This window comes from Leuciscus leuciscus (genome assembly GCF_965113295.1).
Source record: "Leuciscus leuciscus genome assembly, chromosome: 18".
Lineage (NCBI taxonomy): Eukaryota > Metazoa > Chordata > Actinopteri > Cypriniformes > Leuciscidae > Leuciscus > Leuciscus leuciscus.
This window is the reverse complement of record NC_138742.1, coordinates 12,368,998-12,387,177: the sequence shown is the minus strand read 5'-3', so window position 1 is coordinate 12,387,177 and position 18,180 is coordinate 12,368,998. Positions and strand designations below refer to the sequence as shown.

Sequence of the window (18,180 nt, the reverse complement as noted above, 5' to 3'; positions counted from 1 at the left end):
TTACAGTGTGAATACAACTAGAAATTGCATACATGGACATTCATATTCCCTAGTAATAAAATATAGGGTGAATACAGTGGGACACTTTCTGATTATTAGTTTAGGGGGAACTTAATGCTTATTTTTAGAAATAAACATTTAATTATATCTTATATACACATATATAAAATAATTCAACGTAAGTGTCACTCTCATTAAAAATATATAATGTTTCAAAGAAAGCAACAGATGTCTTGTGTCCTCCTGTATATTTGAAGCCAAATTAATGAACTAACTAAGACTTCTCGTCCAATCCGCTTAGACAAAGTCTCATTTATATGCAAGTGTCAGGAATTTGAACCAATAAGGTTTCAGGGGGCGTGGCCAATCCCTCAGCCGCTCTAAGAGCTCTCTCTCCTTTTAGCTTACTCACAGTAGAATGGCGGCCGCTGCCTGCGGTCCTCGCGTCTGTCCGAGGACTAATTCAGCCAAACCACACAAAGAACACCTGCGAAAAAGCCGGGATTCCCGTCGCAGACAAGCAGCACTATTGTTTCTCACCAATATATCTTTGGACGGGCGACCGGTTTACAACCTAAGCAATGGAATCGTTGGCCCCAGGGAAGCCGAGAGCCGGTGTGTAGATGTCGGTGTGTCGTCGTCGGTGACGGGTCCCCCTCTGTCGACATCCAGCAGCTACGGAACCTTCACACAAGTGACATCCTCCATCAGCGGAGGAACTGCGACCCCTATACCGAGGACTAACACTTACCCTGCTCCTCTGAGCCCTCCTCCAGTATTAAACCAAGGGATCAGCGACGTTTTTACTGAGGATGGACGAGCAGATCCTTTGTCAGTTCAGGCACCCCCTCTTTCACCGACCTCTGGACCGCTGAATCCGGTTTTAGGATCAAGTAAACCACCCAGCCAATTCCCGGGCTCCAACCCTGTGCCTGATCCCCGTCAAAGGTGAGCTTTGTTTTTGCACACAGCGTGGCAAACAATGACACGCGTTATTGACGTTTTTTTCTCTGGCTGGGTTTGTATGCATAAATTACACCATTCAATCAAATGTGGAGTAAATGTGTGATGTAACCTTTTCTACAGCTGTCCTAAAGAATTCTGAATATATATTTGTTTATGAAAGCTATGTTTGTTTCCAAATCATAGCACGCTTTTGGATAGTCACAACTGAATCTGGCCTATTGTTTATCAGTGTTTACATTCGTTTATGACTTTTCAATCAGTATTATAAACAGTGCACATAACAGTGCGAGAAAAACCAAACAAAAACGAATCTATCCCCTTGAATTACTGACTTCCGCCTTATTGTTTAACTTTCATTTTCATCTTTGAGGTTGTTTTCTAGGCAAGGGTTTGACAGGAAATATTTCTGCGACATTTTTGAGACCTGCTAAAATGAACAGGTTGGGAAGCGTAAGGATTTCTAGTTCCGGTTCTTTTAGTACTTTAAAAAAATACAAATTCAACCAGTGAGGCAATCGAAATATTGGTTCTAACTTTTATATTAAATGAAAATACTCAGCAATAGAACTTTCTATAATAATTTATATAAATACAAATTACCATTTATTACAACAAAAAACAATGTTTATCTGTAACTACATTTTGAAAATCAACTATTTTTGATTTGCATTTTGACATAACAAAATCAATTCTTGGATCAATTCTTGGTTCAATTCGAGTTGGACATGAGGAAAGTAATAACTTGCTGTTCATAAAGTGAGTCTAAATGACTTCTTTCTTTCAGCCAAACACAATCAGAGTTATATTAAAAATATCCTGGCTCTTCCCAGTTTTATAATGGGAGTGAAAAGCAACTGAGATTTTGAATCCCAAAAAAAGGTATCAATCCATCAGAAAAGTAATCCATACGGCTCCAGGGGGTTAAATAAAGGCCTTTTGAAGCAAAGTGATGCATTTTTGTAAGATAAATATTAATATTTATAACTTTATAAACTATTATCACTGGCTTCCGATAACAGCTGTATGCGAGTCTAGTTCCGGTCTAACACCGGTCACGAATTAGAAGTTTAAAACGAGAATTTTTAAAGAGAAATATTAGAGGAGCTTGAGTTTGTTGCCCAGCCCTATTTGTTTGAACTACTCTCACCTAAGCTTACGTGACTCCTACATCCTATGTCATACGTCGGGTCAGAGGTAACTCTTCGGGCGGAACTCTACACGCATACGTTCGTTACCGGAAGCCAGTGATTATAGTTTATAAAGTTAGAAAATATGGATATTTGTCTTACAAAAAAGCGTCGCTTCAGAAGGTCTTTATTAACCTCCTGGGGCCGTTAAGATTACTTTTATGATGGATGGATGCACTTTTTTTGGGCTTCAAAATCTGTTACTGTTCACTCCCATTATGAAGCTTGGAAGAGCCAGGATATTTTTTTATATAACTTCAATTGTGTTTGGCTGAAAGAAAAAAGTAATATACACCTAGGTTGGCTTGAGGGTGAGTAAATTATTTGATAAATTTCATTTTGGGGTGAACTAACCCTTTAACTGATTGATAAGTGTATTGACTCACTAAAGCGAATCAGCTCAAATTAGTAATTTGTTCGGTAATAATCAGACTATTCTGCTTTGCATATTTTTGACTCACTAAAAAGAACTGACTCATTAAACGTATTCATCCCGAAATCAGACTATTTAAGTTTTATTTTTTATGATTCACTAAAAAGGACGTGCTCATAAGACACATTCTTTTGAGAATCTGAGATTTCAGAGTTGATAACTGAGAGGAGACTGCTGAGTCAGTCAGAGAAGTATAGCATAAAGGCCATCAACCGGTCACAACAAGTATTATCTGCTGGTAGGTGATGTTGCTCATGTAAACCGAGCCTCATGATCTCACTGCAGTGCACATCATTTCCTGTGTCGTCTTTGTTATTTGCCTTTCATCTCTCTCCTGTTCTGTTCTGTTCCCCTCATCCTCTCATCTCTTTATGTAAGGTCTGCTGATAGACTGATGCTGGACGGGCGACCTTTTAAGCCGTAGTTTATAGTCAAGGGCCAAAAGATTATGCCTTTACTTCAATTTAATACATCACAATTTGTCTCTAAGCTTATACAAATTAAAGTCGCATGTATGTTTTGTTGCATTCTTGTTGCAGGACACGTAACCTTTCGGGGTCTCCGGGGCCAAAGGTTTCCAAGAAAGTTCACTTCATCAAGAGTATGAGACCATATGATACTCGAGGGAGTAGGTGAGTTGGCGGGTTTGACATGGTTTAGGAAGTATTTTCCCCATAAGGACTTTTTTATTCCCATATTATATTTTTTTTCCCCATATTAAGTCTGTACATTAACAACTACAACATACCAATCAGATTTGAGGGACAAGTTTACAGTTTATCTCAAGTTTAGGTTTACAACCAGAGTTAGGTGCTTCTACATCAGTGTTATTCACCGAGCATTTCCCTCTGATTTTAGGGATACGTTATGGTTGGGACAATAATTTTGGACAAAAATATTGTTCCTTGATCAACAAAATGCTAAGTAGACCTTGGTGGACACAAAGACAGAGTTCAAAAAAATCTGAGAGTTGCTTTTTGAGCCTGACTGATAATAACATGCCATGTAATATTACCATAGTAATATATTTACATACTTAAAGATGCTTACATTGCAAAGACAATTTAAACATTTAATGATCACTATTGTGTCTAATACTTATACATTACATATTCATTTTACTTAATACATTTTGTAGGTGGGACAATGAAATATTTAGCTGAACTTTAGCTTCTTAACTTTATTTGTTAGTAAGTTAACTTAATTTTGTTTAATGAATATTTGATTATTTAATTTTCTATGCTTTCTATAATTTTGCTGAACTTCAGCTTCACTTTTTTTTTAGTTAACTTGCATAATAATAATAAAAAATTAAAAAACTTTATTCATTTTAATTTTTATTCTTTTTGTCAACAATTAGGATAGAGGAGTTAAATTCCCATGACTCAAGTCATATAGGGTGAATATAAAAAAGTGGATGCTAAGTGAAACAGTGCAGCTTCAGACAGACTCTGTGATTCTTTCGCTAACTTAATAACTGGCATAAGTACTCACTGGTATAACTCACTTAGGTTCTTAGACAGAAGAAATGGGGGGTAGATGTTACTGCCTACACGGGGAACAACCAAGCTAAATTAAATCAATCTTGAATGGAACCTTATAGATCGCTGGCATCTTCTGAAATGGAACTACACCTTGGCAAAAGACATTAAAATGTAATGAAACTCGGTTACGTAAGATAAATGCTTCCAAAAAGTGCTCTTCCTCCCTGATTCCTTTGCTTTCTCCCTCTAACTTACTTTTCTCCTCCGGTAAACTGTGCCAAAATCCCAATTTACTTTTGTATTCTGCATCAGCAAAGTGTTCTTTTCTTTATTTTTTTCTTCTTTATTTTTTTATTGCACCATAACATAACATGACTTATACACAACCTTATTTGGTCGTTAATTTTACACAGGTTAAAGAAAGAAAAAAAACAAAAGCAAGAACAAACATAGTACAAAAACAAAACGCATAGTGCAAAGAAATTCAATTTCAAAAAGAAAAGGAAAAAGGAGTGCTATTTTCTGAGATTATTTTGTATATTACGCAATTCACAGTTTTACCCCCTGGCTTAATGTCGCATTACATCATCAACCATGAAATCACGCCTTCACACATGTGCACATTCTCCCCCAGCCTCATGACATCAGCAGTAATGTTATAATGGCCCTTTGACCTCATTGAACATAAACCCATGTCACAAGCTGCTGACCTGTTAATTGTGATGCCGTTCAGCCTCCTGGGACTGGGAAATGAGTTTGTTGTAATCAGATTTGGTCATGCTGACCAATCTACTTTGACATAGAAAGCTACATGCTGCTTTAAACTGACAATTTATGGATGTGTGGTTGAAGAATGGATTGACTTTTGTTGGCTCATTTTGTCATCAATGTCATTTCCAGTGCCATTTGATCTCCCATTTGCGTTGTGCTGCATGTTGTTGTGACCCATATGCACTTGTTGTGTGGTGTAAACATGGCTGGTGTAATGGGATGGTTTAGGTGACCGATTTTGTCTTTTCTGTGTGCACTTGCCATCTGTGTCCTGCAGGGTTGTGCTGATCTGTGCCAAGAGGTCCCTGTGTGCTGCTTTCTCTGTATTGCCCTATGGAGAGAGTTATCACATCAGGTACAGAGCCACCACAGTCAGCCAAACAACTCATTTCATATCATGCAAATCCACGAGGGATGGACAAATCAACTGTTTTTTTTTCTTTAAGTAAAGCCTGGACTATGAAATATGAAGACTAAATGATTTATTTATGGAAGAAAATGTATTGAGGGATTTTCACAAAAGCTGGATGTTGAGTGTGTAAAGTGCTCTGTTTTAAAATTATTTTAATTTATATTAATTATTTAATTTATAATTTATATTATATTATTGTATTTTTAAATAAAATTAATCCCTTTTTTTTTCAGACACAATTTTTAGAAGTGATTTAGATTTTGCTTTTGGCAGTCCAGTTCACAGTGATTTGTCCACCTGTCATACACTGGCCAATCATATCATTCATAGAATTTAATTTAATTTTTGTCAGTATGCATTTATTTAAAAAACACAAAGATGTATAATTCTGAGCTTTAATAATGAAACCGTAATAACTTGCAAATGAAGAATGACTTTACAAACAGACCAGCCTATAAACAGTCTGCTGGTATATTAACAGGCTCCGCTAGTGTCTTTTGCATCAGGCAACAGCAATAAGAGACAGAGGAGTCTTTATCTCAATATTGGAATAAAATAAATTGTTTCAGTGCAGAGAAAAGTTATAAAATTCTGACTATTAATAATTTATCTTTCCTCTGCAGTGACTCTAAACTAGAAGCCCAGAGACAGAGACACTCTTCTGGTGGTGGAGTTGAAATGGTCCCTGGATTAGAGGGAGTGGAGGTGGACTTTGGAAAGGTAAGATGGGATATATAACTCTAAGACTGAGCAAAAGGCATGATTATGTGACTTAGAAACCTCCTTGGTTGTTTATTTGGTGGTGTATCAATATCTGTTTTAAAGCATGACTGTGCAAGGTGCAGTATTGGGTCAGCGAGTGTTTTGCGCAATGTAATGTTTGTTTTCTCTGATAGCCCTGGAATTTTGTGTGTTGCAGACAGTATCATATGCCCGTTTTCTGCTCCCAACTAATGCCTTGGTCAGGCTGAAGAGCAGTGGCCCACCTGACATCAGTACAGCTCAGACGGCAATGTCTCGAAACCGTATCAACGGGCAGAAGAACTTCACCCCTTCCCGAATCAACAGCACAGTTATACAAGATACTGGTGAGTTACATGTGCAGATACATTATGTGCTAATTATAGCATTTTTATGTTTATTCATTGGGGACTTTTATCTAATGTGCATGCATTTCCAGCATGCACATTACTTTTACACTACTGTTAAAAAGTTTGGGGTCAGAAAGGCCTCTATGCTGTTTTTGAAAGTGTCTTATGCTCCCCAAAAATGTCTTATTAATGAACTTCAAGCAAACTGAATAGACCAATTTCCTTCAGGTTTTCTGTCCTCTTCAGAAGTCATCAATAGTCCAACTGCTACAATGACTGGTACTGTGTTTTTATTAGGGCTGGGCATTGACAATTTTCACGATTCGATTTCTATTCATAAGCTTGTGATTCGATTTTGATATATTCAACTCTATTTAATTCCATTTTCATGAGAAAATTGACCTGTGGTGTAAGAACAGTGTCAATTGCGCAAGTCTGAATGCGTGGGTGTAGCAGCCCTACCGACAGGTTTTTATTTTTTTATTTTTGTAGTTACTCCGTACTCCGAAGCGAATGTCTTCTTCTATTGGATTGCATCCGGGAAGGCTGCAATGCATTACTGTATTGCATTACAGCGTCCCACTGTTCAAACCGCATTATTGCAGGCCTTTAGATCAAAAGACTATTCGACAACAAAAAATATTTTTCAAAAAATGTTTTGAATTGTCGACATTGTCAATAATTTCGACTTAACATTTCAGCCCACTTATCAATGTTGAAATTTGTGTATCAATTTCATGCAACCTTGCTGAATAAAAATATTAATTTATTTCAAAAAAGTCCATTTATGTGTACATGCATGTTTAATGTTGTAACTCTTGCTAGGTGTGGACGAGCTGTCAGACTATGACCCCAACTTACTCAGTGACCCCCAGTGGCCTTGTGGGAAACACAAACGAGTGTTAATTTTTGCATCTTATGTGGTAAGATTCTTAACTGAACCAACACAGATTCAGTAATCTGATACCTATGAAAAGGCTTTGAAAGGACATTTGAATTGCAGTACAGCATGTTAGTGATTCATAATCATTGAACCCATCTTATTACCCAATATATGATCACATCAGTATGTCATATGATAACCCTTAGGGCTCAATATGGTCTTATCATTGCTAAAGGCAAGAAGCATGATCTCTTATGTATAACAGCTGACTATGCTTAGCTGTAAAAGTTTAATGCTCACATCCATAATGGTTTTAGTAGCCATAAAAAGCCATACATTCTTTTGACACCTATAATAATTCACCTTGTCCCCTCCAGACAACCGTTATAGAGTATGTGAAACCGTCTGACTTGAAGAAAGACATGAATGAGACGTTCAAGGAGAAGTTTCCTCACATAAAGCTAACACTAAGCAAAATCAGAAGGTAAAGTCATTTTTAAATAAAATGGTTGAAGACCTGAGTTGTTGCTTTTAGTCCATGTCTGTTAGCAATAGCATTATTAGATAATGGAAATTTCAATGTGCATGCTCTTTTTCTCATATTTCTACATTTACCATCACATTTTATGTTCATCTTTAAAAACACATTTTGCCAATCTCAAAATGAATATCCATTTGTGATGCCTAAATATTGTGATGCTTAAATTAACACCAAGGATTTTATTCCTAATGTTTTATTTATTTTTAGACAAGATAGAATTGAATTGTAATATTGACCATTTTTTGGTTATTGGCCAGAAATGTTATATTTTATGCATTTTGGGCCCTGTTTACACCTGGTTTTAAGATGTGTTTTGGTCGATCGGTTCACAAGTGGACGATACTAAGTAAACGGGATCTAAAACGTTTTGAGCTTGTCCACTTTCGACCACTTCCAGAGCTAGTCGGAAACGCATTCGACCGGATTGCTTTCATAGTGTAAACGCTCATGTGGTTGAATGTGTTCGAACAGCCTCAAATGACTGCCTACTGACTTAACGCATGAACATTATGGGAAGCGCGCTAGCCAGACAGGATTTAAACTTTGTCGGCTGGAGACCCAAGTTTGGTTTGAAGACGAAAAACGTACCAAGCACAATTTTCTATTGTGAACACGCACCGCGTTCAGCCTGATCTTGCGGCTTTCATAGCAGAAACGAAAGCTGATGCTCTCCATGTTTTTTCCATTGTCTCTGTGCGCATTCGTATGTAAATTGCGCAAGCTTATTTTGTCCATTAGATAGAAAAATCCGGAAAAGCCCATACATTTACCCGCCCATAGACCCTCCCCTTAAAGAAACCAGGACCGAAGTGGTTGAAAGTGGATAAAAGAGACAGATTAAAACACCAGGTGGAAACGGGAATGTCAACACAGGAAAGAAATAGCGCACGTTAAGGCATTTCATCGGGTCTTTTAGCACATAACACTATCACAACGTTATGTACATATAAGGCTGAATGAAATAAAGTAGCTTGAAATGTGATTCATATTTAAGCTGTTTTCATAGGCATGTTGTAAATTGGTTCTAATTAAGTTTAATTTGCACCACAGTTTGAAAAGGGAGATGCGCTCGGTGAGCGAGGAGTGTGGCCTACAGCCAGTTACCATAGCGATGGCCTTTGTTTACTTTGAGAAGCTGGTTCTGCAAGGGAGGTTGAACAAGAACAACCGAAAGCTGGTGTCTGCCGCCTGCGTTTTACTAGCTGCCAAGATTAGCAGCGACCTCAAGAAACAGGAGGTCAAGCAACTGATCGATGTAAGTGTCTTACTCATTTGGATTTTATTATCTTTTATTATCTTTTATTATGATTTATGTAGTAACTTTCTCTCTCTCTTTCGCCCTTTCGCCCATTGATCTGCCTTGCTCTGAATAGAGGTTAGAGGAGCGTTTCCGAATAAATCGCAAAGAGTTGATTTCCCTGGAGTTCACGGTTCTGGTTGCCTTGGAGATGGCACTCTACCTCCCAGACAGCAAGGTCATGCCTCACTATCGCAGGCTGGTAAAGCAGGGCTGAAATGGAGACGGCCCTTAAAGGGATAGTCCACCCCAAAAGGATTTACTCACCCTGATGTTGTTCCAAACCTGTATGACTTTCTTTCTTCTGCAGAACACACAGAATTTTTTTTTTAGATATATAAAAGAATGTTGGACCATCCAAACCATTTTGGTCACCATTGACTTCCATTGTATGGACAAAAACACTGAAACTTTCTCAAAATACTTTTCTTCTGTAAAACGTAGAATAAAAGAAAGTCGTACAGGTTTGGATCAACATGAGGGTGAGAAAATAATGACAGAATTTTCATTTTGGCGTGAACTATTCTTTTAACAGCTGTGAGAGGTGGCATTCTTATCTTATGGCAGTTATGGAAGGTTATTTGTATTATTTATTGATTAAACAGATAAGTGGAATATTCTCTCAGCTATGTCCATTGGCCTAGACACTCCCATCTTCACTCGTTCACTTCATGAATCTGATTTTATAAATCATACAGGCTTACTTGAAGCACTGAGGTTTTTTTCTTGTATTTTAATTTTTTAATTCCACAAATGCTTATTAATCATCATTTATTAAAGCTTTGTCTTAATGCATCACTTTATTTATGCAATATTTTATTTTTGGATGAATTGAATTTTGTTAAAATTCATAATTTATGAATACTAAATATATTTTTGATGACGCTTTTTTTGTTGTTTCCTTTTTTGATGCGTTTTTTGGGTATTCCGTGCGTGTGGCATTCCGATGCGTATCCAGCCTGGCACTCTATGTTAGAGATGACATTTAACGGGCACATTAATTGTGCCTCTCTTTCTCTTTCTCTCTCTCTCTCTCTCTCTCTCTCTCTCTCTCTCTCTCTTTCTCTCTTTCTCTTTCTCTTTCTCTTTCTCTCTCTCTCTCTCTCTCTCTCTCTCTCTTTCTCTTTCTCTCTCTTTCTTTTTTTTATATAATTTTTTTGTTATCAAACATTTACCAACTACTAGTCTGTGGTTTAACAGTGATTCAGTGTTCTATAAAGGGATAGTTCACCTGAAAATGAAAATTCTTTCATCATTTATTCACCCTCAAGTTGTATTTCTTTTTTCTGTTGAACGCAAAAGAGGATATTTTGAAGAATATGGGTTACCAAACAGTTGATGGGCCCCATTGACTTCCATAGTATGAAAAAAATAAATAAATAGATAGATAAACTCTATCAACAACTTCAGAATGGGTAAATTATGCGTTTTTTCATTGTTGGGTGAACTATCCCTGGTAGCGTTGAATGTAAAAAGTCTTATGAATATGTGAGTGCCATTTTTAAACAGAAACTGAACCATTTACCAGTTGTTTTTCAATGTCTTGACAGAACTCTTGTTTTTTTTTTTTTTTTTTTAGTTTAATGCACAGCTGTGACAATTACAGTGATAAAATGTAAATTTTTTGGCATTCTACTGTGTCCTAATGATCTTATGTGCAATGTGGATTGACTATGTTTCAAACGGTACAGTAGGTGTTCCAGATAACTCCACACCTGTATATTCAACTGTTGTGTATTTGGTCACAGAGGAAACGGCACCTCATTGACCGAGTGAGTCTGTTTTGTGTTGTGCAGTGTTGAATACGACCTAACCTTTCTGAATCTTCTTGGTTAGTGTTCATACAATATCACATATTTGATCTCTGATGTAATTTAATCGTTTGGAAATGTTTATACACCATATAGGAGTGGCCCATGTTTACTTTCAGACCTGGACAGTATCACAGTGTGCAGCATTACTAGAAATATGCAACTTTGTTTTCATATCTGATTTCTGTTGATTGTTTTGACTGAAGCACATATCCACCATCTAGTGGTGGCCTTTTTAACATGATGGCTCTGTATTGGCCATTGGCTCCTTTCCCTCAGGAATCTAGACTGATCAAAATTCCCATTGCTAAGACAAATGATCAACTGTGAGATTGTAATTGAATTGGAGAGAATTATAGGTAATCATACTTCACTATTAGTCTTCACTGAGCGTTGAAGAATGAAGTGCCTTTTCTATTACATTTGTCAGTACGGCTCTGTTGCCATAACATTTTCCACACATCCCGCCTCTTTAATATTTTTAATACCGAGTCATCACACACATTGACACACATTATGAATGTGACTTTAGATCCGGTTGGAAAACCGTGTGACGTGTTGATTGATTTCTCACCGTATGTGAATACATTCACTCCTGTGATACTGTCGTAGAAGCTTTTTGAGGAGGTAGAACAGTACAAACACTGTGAGGGGAATCCTGTGACATTCTGCATGAGAATACTGTTTTGTTTTGTTTTGTTTGAGTGTGTGTCTATGAAATTTCTTCCAAAAGATTTTATTTTTCAAAATGGTCTATTTTAGCATTATGTCATAGAATGATGTGAGGCTGGTTTGCACTGCCAGATAAAACGCCAACAGGATTAACACTGAACCAAAAACCATTGGCTTTTGGTGTTTATGGGGCAGTGTGAGACAGACTTTAGTTTGGACTGAACTGTTCACAGGGTCCTATCTGTTGTGATGTGTAGATGCTGTGTGTCGTCATTTTTTTTCTATTTGCATTTATAAAGATGTTTTTAAATTTCACTTGTCTGAGGTTTGTTCTCAATGTTTATACATGCCAAATTATTTACAAGTCTCTTTACTTGGAAAAGGTCTTTACTACAGATAAAGAGATGATCTGATTAAAAGAGAAATGTGAAATGCCTATTGTTCAGACATGCAGGTTATCTCACCCCTATGCCATTAGTTTAGCAAGAAGTACTTAAGTGAGACTGCTTAAAACATAAATGTTGAAAGCACCGCAATCCAAATAGTTAGTTCACCCAAAAACGAAAATTATGTCATTAATTTCTCACCCTCATGTTATTCCAAACACATAAGACTTTTGTTCATCTTCGGAACACAAGTACCTCAATAGACAACTACGCAGCTACCACTTTGATGCTTCAAAAAGTTCATAAAGAGATTGTAAAACTAATCCATATGAATTGAGTGGTTTAGTCCAGATTTTCTGAAGAGACACAATGGCTTTATATGATGAACCGATTGAATTTAGGCTTTTATTCGCAGATAAATATTCAACAATCTCTTCATTTACAATCTCTTAATGAACTTTTTGAAGCGTCAAATTGGTAGCTGTCAATGGAGGGTAATGGAGAGTCAATAATGACAATTTTCATTTTTGGGTGAACTATCCTTTTAAAGACAGAATGAAGGGTTATTTGTATTATTACAAAGTTTTTGTAAATGCTTGTTATAGACCTTGTGACGCTTATCAATTAGTTGGCTTGAACCCCATCCCTCTGCAAAAGCTTGCATTCATTTTTAAGTGCAATGGCTACATTTCACAATCCAATCAACAACCATTGCATAGAACCAAGTACCCACCCTACATTTGTTCTTTTATGATAATCCGTTACACTCGGATACAGTGGGTATTTATATATATACAGGGAAAGTATTCAGACCCCCTTACATTTTTCAATCTGTTATATTGCAGCCATTTGCTAAAATCATTTAATTTATTAATTTTTTCCCTCATTGTACACACAGCACCCCATATTGACAGAAAAAACACAGAATTGTTGACATTTTTGCACATTTATATATATATAAAAAAAAAAACTGAAATATCACATGGTCCTAAGTATTCAGACCCTTTGCTCAGTATTTAGTAGAAGCACCCTTTTGATCTAATACAGCCATGAGTCTTTTTGGGAAAGCTGCAACAAGTTTTTCACACCTGGATTTGGGTATCCTCTGCCATTCCTCCTTGCAGAGCCTCTCCAGTTCTGTCAGGTTGGATGGTAAACGTTGGTGGACAGCCATTTTCAGGTCTCGCCAGAGATGCTCAATTGGGTTTAAGTCAGGGATCTGGCTGGGCCATTCAAGAACAGTCACAGAGTTGTTGTGAAGCCACTCCTTCGTTATTTTAGCTGTGTGCTTAGGGTCATTGTCTTGTTGGAAGGTGAACCTTCGGCCCAGTCTGAGGTCCAGAGCACTCTGGAGAAGGTTTTCGTCCAGGATATCCCTGTACTTGGCCGCATTCATCTTTCCCTCGATTGCAACCAGTCGTCCTGTCCCTGCAGCTGAAAAACACCCCCACAGCATGATGCTGCCACCACCATGCTTCACTGTTGAGACTGTATTGGACAGGTGATGAGCAGTGCCTGGTTTTCTCCACACATACCGCTTAGAATTAAGGCCAAAAAAAGTTCTATCTTGGTCTCATCAGACCAGAGAATCTTATTTATCACCATCTTGGAGTCCTTCAGGTGTGCTTTCATGTGTCTTGCACTGAGGAGAGGCTTCCGTCGGGCCACTCTGCCATAAAGCCCCGACTGGTGGATGGCTGCAGTGATGGTTGACTTACTACAACTTTCTCCCATCTGCCGACTGCATCTCTGGAGCTCAGCCACAGTGATCTTTGGGTTCTTCTTTACCTCTCTCACCAAGGCTCTTCTCCCCCGATAGCTCAGTTTGGCCGGACGGCCAGCTCTAGGAAGGGTTCTGGTCGTCCCAAACGTCTTCCATTTAAGGATTATGGAGGCCACTGTGCTCTTAGGAACCTTAAGTGCAGCAGAATTTTTTCTGTAACCTTGGCCAGATCTGTGCCTTGCCACAATTCTGTCTCTGAGCTCATCAGGCAGTTCCTTTGACCTCATGATTCTCATTTGCTCTGACATGCATTGTGAGCTGTAAGGTCTTATATAGACAGGTGTGTGGCTTTCCTAATCAAGTCCAATCAGTATAATCAAACACAGCTGGACTCAAATGAAGGTGTAGAACCATCTCAAGGATGATCAGAAGAAATGGACAGCACCTGAGTTAAATATATTAGTGTCACAGCAAAGGGTCTGAATACTTAGGACCATGTGATATATCAGTTTTTCTTTTTTAATAAATGTGCACAAATGTCAACAATTCTGTGTTTTTCTGTCAATATGGGGTACTGTGTGTACAATAATGAGGAAAAAAAATGAACTTAAATGATTTTAGCAAATGGCTGCAATATAACACTGCAATATAACAAAGAGTGAAAAATTTAAGGGGGTCTGAATACTTTCCGTACCCACTGTATATGCCACAAAATGTAAGAATACCAGTTGCCACTTATGTTTCATTTTTTAAGCTAGGATAGGACAGTGTTAACATGAAAAAAATGACACACAAGACTTTTAACATAAAATTTTGCTATAGACAACATGAAGCTCTAGGGTAAACTAGGATGAAGACAGAGAAAAAAAAACTCATGTGGAGAGTTGCCGAATCTAAACTCACGTCCTCCTTGTCTTTTTTCGTCACCTTCTTCGTTTGACTTGCCTTCACCTTCCATGGCCTTGGCAAACACTTCCACGTCTACAAAACCCCCCAAAAACGCTGTTCTTACTGGAAGCTTCAGTTTTTTATTACACAATTTATGTAAATTTAACCAAAAACAATTGTCTAGATACATTAGATTAGAGTATATCAAGTTTTGCCCTTGTAAGGCCATTTTGTATACCGACGTAATAGAAGGATGTCTGGGAGAGAGGAATGCATGTAAATGAAAGTATAAACAAGTGTGTTAAGAAAAGGTTTTAGCTGGAATGAACCAGATCAGTTTGTGTACATTTTAAAGATAACCTCTTTTATTGGCCACCTCTACAGCTTCTGTTAGTAATCCAAACTGACTCAAAGGTCCCAACTTCCACATTTATTTCACACATCTTAGATTTATCACTAAAATAAATGTGTACAAAAGCAGATCCTAACAAACTTGTTTTTGAAATTAAGCATACACAATTAGTGATGTAACGAAACTTCGGAAATAGATGACGAAATCAGTGACATTTTCCACTGTGAGGTGTTTTGACTGTCATTGTCCATTTCATGTGCACAACGTTGATAAGCTACAATAGGTCAACATGTCAGCTTTGTGGACGCACTTCAGCATGAACAAATGTTACTAGTTAATGATTTGTCAGTGCATATCCACTTTTTTTTTTTTTTTACTTCATAAATCAAAATAAACTCCCCCTCTTGGTGGGGCAACCAGTCACTCACATGAGATCACGCAATAGCAATCCACAATGATTCAACGATCCAATTAATTTCAGATGGACAAAATAAAGTCCCGCCCTACATTGTTTGAGAAGCAGTTTAATTCGGATTTAGATCCCATTAGGGAAGAAAAGACTAGTCACAATTTCGGTTTCATGCAAACTTTAATGACAGCTTTAGTTTGTGTAAAAAAAATAGTTTCGGTGCATTACTATGCAGTAATAGTCAAACCTGTTGAAACTGCGGCAAGGTATAAGAACATTTTGTGGTGTTCTTCCATGTTTTGAGGGGGATATTCTCCGGATGAGAGGCAAGCTACTTCAGCATTACCTGAATTGGTGCCATGACCTCGATGTTAAAACACTTGCGAAATACATTGAAAAAAGAAAGTTGACAATGTCAGTACTTAAAGGGATACTTCACCGTTTTTTCATATTAAACTATGTTATTCCCTTAACTAAGACGAGTTGATACATACCTCTATCGTCTCAGTGCGTGCACTAAATCCCTCTGTCTTGCGGCGAAACTTTGTTAGCCCAGTTCATTTAATATGGGCCAAGCAGAGAAGATACCAAACACCTCCACGTTTTCCCTATTTAAATACAGTTACTCGCGAAGTGTAACTCGATCTAGGACGGTGACACAAAACAAAACGTTGCGCTTTTCTAAGCGTGTAAAATGGATAACTATTTTGTATGGCGGAATACCATAGCAAGTGCTTGTAAGCACTTCGATTTGGCGCAGTAATATCTTCACTAGAGGGAGCGGGGGCCGGTGAGAGGATTTTTCACGAGTGAAGATATTACTGCGCCAAGTCGAAGTGCTTACAAGCACTTGCTATGGTATTCCGCCATACAAAATAGTTATCCATTTTACACGCTTAGAAAAGCGCAACGTTTTGTTTTGTGTCACCGTCCTAGGTCGAGTTACACTTCGCGAGTAACTGTATTTAAATAGGGAAAACGTGGAGGTGTTTGGTATCTTCTCTGCTTGGCCCATATTAAATGAACTGGGCTAACAAAGTTTCGCCGCAAGACAGAGGGATTTAGTGCACGCACTGAGACGATAGAGGTATGTATCAACTCGTCTTAGTTAAGGGAATAACATAGTTTAATATGAAAAAACGGTGAAGTATCCCTTTAATACAATCTCATAGTGTCAGCAATTTTATGGCACTACTATAATGATCTCACCTCCATGTGTTTCATTCATTGTTGCTAAGACACTCTGCAGGTCACTCAGTTTAATGGGCTGATAGTTCCAGCAGAGAGAGCAGGGCCTAAATATAAATGGTTAAGTCATGACACTCTAGATGGCACGGACTAATAGGTCCTTTTATGCAACCTGCAAGCAATCATATCATTATTACGTGGCAAACTGATTGGCCTCTGCTGATTCTGCCACCTTTGAGAATGCTTGCTCAACATTAAAATAGTCTGCTTCAGAGTTCACTGGAGTCCTGCAGCAGTTCTCGGAAACTAAACCTCTTAAGATAAATGAACAGTTTTTAATTATTCCAAATCACTAAACAATGTTGCATTGTCTGCATTAAAATCAAGCAAACAAACACATTCAAATCATTTTTGATGGTTTGCGAGTTGCGTATGATGCAAGCAGTGAAATAAGCTAGCAAGAAAACATGCACCCATCCATCACACTGAGGTATTATCATTATTGTGAAGTGCGAATATAATTAGTTTCTAATCCACTTTTTGGTGTCGACCAACTTCTTAGCAGAAGGGGAGGGGCTTGTCTTTGATTGGTGGAAGTTTCTATATTGAGGGCATTGATTCAGCATGTGTAGTTAAAACATTTTTAGATCAAATTACTTGCACTTTGCTGGGAAAATACATTACTTGTAGCACTCTCCAAGGCATTTTTTGCTTGTTCTGTATTGAACAATTTGTGTTGAGGATCATTGTCCTCTTAGCTTTCAAATAAGTTGGTTCTTTTTGTTGAATTTATGACTATGTACTGCATGGGAAGAAATCCATATGTTATTATGGAATTGTAATCTTCTGAACTATTATATGCCTTTGCATTGAGTATATAAAGCTAGACGCTTGTCCAAGTAACAAGCATGTCCTGAATGTCCTTCATTTAAACACTATTTGTCTGACCTTGGATCAATTCAGTATCCCTTACAAGGTCTGTCTCTTGAGCATTTGCAATCCTTTTCAAATAAATGATTAAATCATCTTATAATCACACTCCTAAATCAGAACCAACTTAATCAATAAAGACAGAAAGCATGCTTTTTCTGTTATGTGTTTAATTAAATCCTCTTTATCAATGACATTGACTTTGATAAAGATCAGTTCACATTTTAGGTTAATGCAGAACAACAGATAATAATTCACATACGTTCTCACCATCTTACATATGAAGGAAGCTGAAGCTTCTCCCAAATGGTTTGTCAAAAATTCCAAACTGATGCTTGTCTCTTGAGAGACAAAAGAGAAAAACTGAAATTTCTTTCATTAGCATTAGTGAGGTCTCACATATAGCATTAATATTGCTAGTTTACAAGTGAGCAGAATTATTAGACCGTTTAAGTGCATTTCATGTGATCTATACAAATGTAGTAAAAAGTCACAATACATCATGTACAATTATGTAAAGCCGTCATAGCACCACAGTGGTATAATTTGGGTTTCTATAGAGTTTTACAACAGAAACAGTCATTCCCTAGTGTCACAACCAATACAAACAGCTTAAGAAGAACATAGACAGAATTACTTAAAATGAACTTTTCTGAGTGTATGTTTGCTTTACATAGTTGCATTCAATGTGACAAGGTTTACTTATGTTAACCTGATGTGATTGCTACAGGAATAACTGATAAAGATGGGGAAAAA

At 37.5% G+C, this 18,180-nt stretch overlaps 1 protein-coding gene and 1 long non-coding RNA gene across 4 annotated transcripts; both read left to right on the top strand.

The window, feature by feature from the left end:
- Window positions 1–400: 400 nt before the first annotated feature.
- Window positions 401–11,863, top strand: cables2a (Cdk5 and Abl enzyme substrate 2a). 3 transcript variants are annotated; one of them, XM_082145365.1, is made up of 10 exons: window positions 402–948; window positions 3,126–3,218; window positions 5,119–5,196; window positions 5,877–5,973; window positions 6,173–6,341; window positions 6,573–6,623; window positions 7,170–7,267; window positions 7,605–7,711; window positions 8,819–9,023; window positions 9,142–11,863. In XM_082145365.1, exons 1-10 carry the CDS (start codon window positions 419–421, stop codon window positions 9,280–9,282), a joined length of 1,569 nt encoding a protein of 522 aa, XP_082001491.1. In that variant the 5' UTR covers window positions 402–418; the 3' UTR covers window positions 9,283–11,863. The 3 variants fall into 3 exon arrangements, with proteins under 3 accessions (XP_082001493.1, XP_082001491.1, XP_082001492.1); XM_082145367.1 differs by lacking the exon at window positions 3,126–3,218 and having other exon boundaries at window positions 401–948; XM_082145366.1 differs by lacking the exon at window positions 6,573–6,623.
- Window positions 11,864–15,346: 3,483 nt separating this feature from the next.
- On the top strand, window positions 15,347–18,180 carry LOC309480816. The gene is made up of 2 exons (XR_014199789.1): window positions 15,347–16,768; window positions 16,827–18,180. It is a non-coding gene; the product is annotated as an uncharacterized lncRNA (long non-coding RNA).

What these genes read in the sequence shown, in the direction of transcription:
- cables2a (XM_082145365.1), top strand. Translation starts at nt 419, where the DNA reads ATGGCGGCCGCTGCCTGCGGTCCTCGCGTCTGTCCGAGGACTAATTCA. An exon ending in GTGCCTGATCCCCGTCAAAG is followed by an intron (nt 949 to 3,125) that starts GTGAGCTTTGTT and finishes TTCTTGTTGCAG; the next exon opens with GACACGTAACCTTTCGGGGT. An exon ending in ACACTAAGCAAAATCAGAAG is followed by an intron (nt 7,712 to 8,818) that starts GTAAAGTCATTT and finishes TTTGCACCACAG; the next exon opens with TTTGAAAAGGGAGATGCGCT.